The 5,000-nt window shown below is 47.3% G+C and overlaps 1 protein-coding gene across 1 annotated transcript; it reads left to right on the top strand.

The window, feature by feature from the left end:
- The first annotated feature begins 986 nt into the window (after nt 1-986).
- LOC115534774 (thyroxine 5-deiodinase-like) lies at nt 987-2,664 on the top strand. Its single transcript, XM_030345996.1, has one exon. The coding sequence runs from the start codon at nt 1,082-1,084 to the stop codon at nt 1,889-1,891; it is 810 nt and encodes a 269-aa protein (XP_030201856.1). The 5' UTR covers nt 987-1,081; the 3' UTR covers nt 1,892-2,664.
- Nucleotides 2,665-5,000: the final 2,336 nt, after the last annotated feature.

Below are 5,000 nucleotides of genomic sequence, written 5' to 3'. Positions count from 1 at the left end.
CCATAATAACACTGACCTAGAGTCTACTTTCACTCATACAAAGTTTAAAGGAAAGCAGGCTTAGCCATTAAGATATCTACCATGGTTTAAAAGAGGCCTACGGTTAATCATATGACTGTATGGACGTGATGCGTTTCATTGGACGCAGAAATCACTGCTTAAGCCCACTGACGTCATTGAACCTTGACATAGATGCGACAAGTGTTTTCCTTTGTTGTTTCATTCAACAGAAACACTTCGGCAAGATAATTGCTTCGTTTTGCATTTTCTTCCCTTTTGGATAAATAACTACTATTTTTTTTTTTTTTTTATCCATCATTTATTATTTATTTTGTATGAATGGCACAAATTGCCAACAGCTGACTTCCCCAGCACGCTCTCCCTCTCTCTCCCTCTATCTTTCTCCCCCCACGCACAGTCACGCTCTATTCTCTCTCTCTCTCTCTCTCTCTCTCTCTCTCTCTCTCTCTCTCTCTCTCTCTCTCTCTCTCTCTCTCTCTCTCTCTCTCTCTCTCTCTCTCTCTCTCTCTCTCTCTCTCTCTCGGTATCTTTGAAGAAGTAGAGAGAGAGGGGGGGGGGGGGGGGGGGGGAGAGAGAGAGAGAGAGAGAGGGAGAGAGAGAGAGTTGACGGGAGGTAATACCCACCATGTGAGTGGGCGGCGCGAGATCCGGAGGCGTGTTTTTCCTTATTTTTTTATTATCCCGACGCCCGGCGTCTATAAAACGTACGGCGGTGAGACGTCACGGAGACAGTTGTCTTCTCCTCTCCAATGAGTAAAGGTGAGTAACACACAGTATACTCGCCTTGCTTCGCCTCCCCCCTGGTCGCATCCTTCTCTCTCCCCCCCCCCCCCCCCCCCCCCCCTTTCTCCCCTCCCCCCCCCCCCCCCCCACACTCTCCACTGGCATTGGCGCGGGGGAGTGTGGGGAGAGAGAGAGAGAGAGAGAGAGAGAGAGAGAGAGAGAGAGAGAGAGAGAGAGAGAGAGAGAGAGAGAGAGAGAGAGAGAGAGAGAGAGAGAGAGAGAGAGAGAGAGAGAGAGAGAGAGAGAGAGAGAGAGAGAGAGAGAGAGAGAGAGAGAGATGCATGTAGTGTCCGGCGGCAGTGTCCAAATGGCGCTGGCGCTGAAGCACGCCGCGCTGTGCCTGATGCTGCTGCCGCGCTTCCTGCTGGCCGCAGTCATGCTGTGGATCTTGGATTTCCTGTGCATCCGCAAAAAAGTGCTGCTGAGGATGGGCCAGGGTGAGGGCGGCCCGGACGACCCGCCGGTGTGCGTCTCGGACTCCAACAAGATGTTCACCCTGGAGTCGCTGCGCGCCGTGTGGTACGGGCAGAAACTGGACTTTTTCAAAGCGGCGCACGTTGGCCACAGCGCGCCCAACACCGAGGTGGTGGCGGTGCAGGACCGCCAGACCCTGCGCATCCTGGACTGCATGCGGGGCAAGAGGCCGCTCATTCTGAACTTTGGCAGCTGCTCCTGACCGCCGTTCATGACGCGCCTGGCCGCGTTCCGGCGCGTGGCGAGCCAGTACGCGGACATCGCGGACTCGCTGCTCGTGTACATCGAGGAGGCGCATCCGTCCGACGGCTGGGTGAGCTCCGACGCGCCGTACCAGATCCCCAAGCACCGCTGCATCGAGGACCGGCTCCGCGCGGCGCAGCTGATGCTGTCCGAGGTGCCGGGCAGCCAGGTGGTGATCGATACCATGGACAACTCGTCCAACGCGGCGTACGGCGCCTACTTTGAGAGACTTTACATCTTGAGGGACCAGCGTGTGGTCTACCAGGGCGGCCGGGGTCCCGAGGGGTACCGCATATCGGAGCTCAGAGATTGGCTGGAGCAATACCGGCACGATCTCGTGAGTTCCAAAACAGCTGTGCTCCATGTTTAGTTGGGAGGGGGGGGGGGTGATGCTGTCTCTGTGATCTATAATCTGTTATAAATGTCCGGTTTCAACCGTGCAAAAACCAACGTGTTCAGATGCTGCTAATGATCATGATGAACCCCCAAGGCACATGCATGGCAGATCGTTATCTGTCCAGCTCTCCTAGGCTTCTGTGGTGTGTTTCTTTGGCTTACGACCTATATATATTGACACCATTGTTTGTACATAGAAGAAGACAGACAAGTTGACCCGTGCGACGTTTCCACTTCTTTCTCGGTGAACATCCAGTTTGTGATCACTTTATTTTTATACAGTAGTCTTATACCTGTCCGTTGGTCCGTGCGTGTGCCTGTGAGCGCGCTTTCACGTGACGTGTGTGTGTGTGTGTGTGTGTGTGTGTGTGTGTGTGTGTGTGTGTGTGTGTGTGTGTGTGTGTGTGTGTGTGTGTGTGTGTGTGTGTGTGTGTGTGTGTGTGTGTGTGTGTGAGAGAGAGAAGAGTGCGTCCGTGTGTGTGCGCGCGTGTGTCGGTGTGTGTGGGTGTATGTGAGTGTGTGTAGGCTGATAACCTTACTCCGGTGTTCGTGTGAAGTTCAGTTTTTAAGAGGTGTAACCAGAAAACTGATACTGATGTTTATGACACTAGAGTTCGGTAATCTCAGCAGTTTTTTTACTGATCAATTGACAAATGTCTGGTAAACAATGTATTCTTTATGAACAAATGTTTGCTTGTTTTTTTTTTAAATAAATGAAGACAAAAATACTAACTTCAGAACAGAAAAGATGTCATGTTTCTTGACTGCAAAATATTCCAAACAATGGTAATATATCCATCCTCTCTGTACAGTGTTCTATAACATGTAATCCTACACACACTCCTTGTTAATACCTACCGCAACTCGTCTTTTACCTTTTAATTTGATGAAAGTTGTGACTCATTTCCCAAATGGAGTGCTTGGAAAAGAATAACAGACAATAAGGAATGGCGATCTAATAATGTAGGCTACTTTATTTTTTTTTTACGTTTTTGTGTCTGAAGGTTGGTCGTTACTATATTGGCCAGTTAGTTCGGATTACCCACCAAGTTATTTGCCGAAGAGTGATTATTTTATTGTCATGGCAAAGCTGAGATTTAAAACCAATGTTTATGTTCGGGAGAATACTTTTTCATGTGATATGTAATTGAGGATGTATTCACCAATTATTCTTTAGGCTTATTGCAAAAAGAATAGCCCATCTGTGAATTTATAACAAGGGATTTGAACTGATCTAGTAGGGATTTACAATTGAGAAATCATGACGTCACCTCCAAGCATTAGATTCAGTGTTCACTTTGTTGACATGATTCCCCTAATTTTGTTCTTACGTTATAATTTCTGGAATATTCATCAATACTTTTTATGTCATTATATCTTCAGCCTACCTCTGCTTCTTTGCAGACATACACACACACACGGACACATACACAAACACACACATGTACACACACACACACACACACACACACACACACACACACACACACACACACACACACACACACACACACACAAATACACAAATAAATAAAGTCAGTCATTCAAATCATTCGCATTTCTCTTTACTATTTTGCTCTTCAAAGAGACACATGTGACTTGACATGCACAAATAAAAGAGGCAATCGATGAATCTGTTGTTTGTGTGTGTGTGTGTGTGTGTGTGTGTGTGTGTGTGTGTGTGTGTGTGTGTGTGTGTGTGTGTGTGTGTGTGTGTGTATGTGTGTGTGTGTGTGTGTGTGTGTGTGTGTGTGTGTGTGTGTGTGTGTGTGTGTGTGTGTGTGTGAGAGTGTGAGTGTGTGTGTGTGTGTGTGTGTTTGTTTGCATGGGTTGTGGTAGCACACACACATGGTGGGCTGTGTGTTTCAGGAACCTTGTGCAGCGATGAGATCAGTTGACCTACTGTTTAGTTACAAGATGAATGCGTCACAGACAATTGAGCAGGTCAACCCTCATCACAACACAGAGAGAGACAGACACAGATATATTTATATATATATAGATAGAGAGAGAGAGAGAGAGAGAGAGAGAGAGAGAGAGAGAGAGAGAGAGAGAGAGAGAGAGAGAGAGAGAGAGAGAGAGAGAGAGAGAGAGAGAGAAAAAGCTCTTTCTCATCAGTGTGGTGACCTGAGTGTCTTTGATTATCATTCCCTCAGTCATATATGGAGGATCAACACACTGATGAGAAAGAGCTCTCTCTCTCTCTCTCTCTCTCTCTCTCTCTCTCTCTCTCTCTCTCTCTCTCTCTCTCTCTCTCTCTCTCTCTCTCTCTCTCTCTCTCTCTCTCAGTCATGTTTGGAGAATCACCATGGGCGTAACACTGCATTCCTTGGACGACTCATGTCCCCCCCAATACTTCGAAAATACCTCCTATACACAGTAGAAATATGTTAATAGGGCAAACATTAATCTATGCCATTTACTAACTGTTACTAAAATAGGACCATAATTTAGAGAGAACAGGAGTAAATTGCTAAGTTTTTGCTAGCGTCTGCCAAACAACCTCTGCACTGCACTGAATGCAGGGAGTGTTGTTTTCGTGACGTCAAAGGGCCTTTCAGTATAATCTTCGACGTCACGACGAAGAGACACCAGATGCAAGTTGTGTGTGGATGTGTGAAGCTCGGTCCTGGCGGTTGAGACGTCCGCGTCCTAGAGAGAATTAAGCATCTCGGTCACTAAAAGTATAACGGCCACAGTGTGTGCCACATTTCATGCATGACACCGCTCTTAGCCAGGGGGATATCACGCTCCTCTCCTTCCTAGAACTCTCAGCCCTAAAACACTTTTTTTCTTCAGTCTAATAATTTCATCAGTTACAGTAAGTTCACCTACACTTTAAATATGTCCGCTTTTTTATGAACCCTGTGAACTGATTTATCGTCTCTCTGTTTTTTACGTCCGTACGTCTGGTTGTTAAGGAAAGCACGTGGGAAATGCACTTTAAAAAAAAACATGCAATTCCAGGGAGAGGGCTCTCATTTGCCCCCGCCCCCCTCCCCTCTATTGTCTTCGGAGGGGCTTATCACCGCAGCTTATCACTATTCAACCTCCACTGCAGCTAATCATGCAAATGCTGAAAG

The sequence above is a fragment of the Gadus morhua genome, chromosome 21 (assembly GCF_902167405.1).
Source record: "Gadus morhua chromosome 21, gadMor3.0, whole genome shotgun sequence".
NCBI classification, from domain to species: Eukaryota; Metazoa; Chordata; class Actinopteri; order Gadiformes; family Gadidae; genus Gadus; species Gadus morhua.
This window is presented reverse-complemented; position numbering and strand designations above follow the sequence as displayed.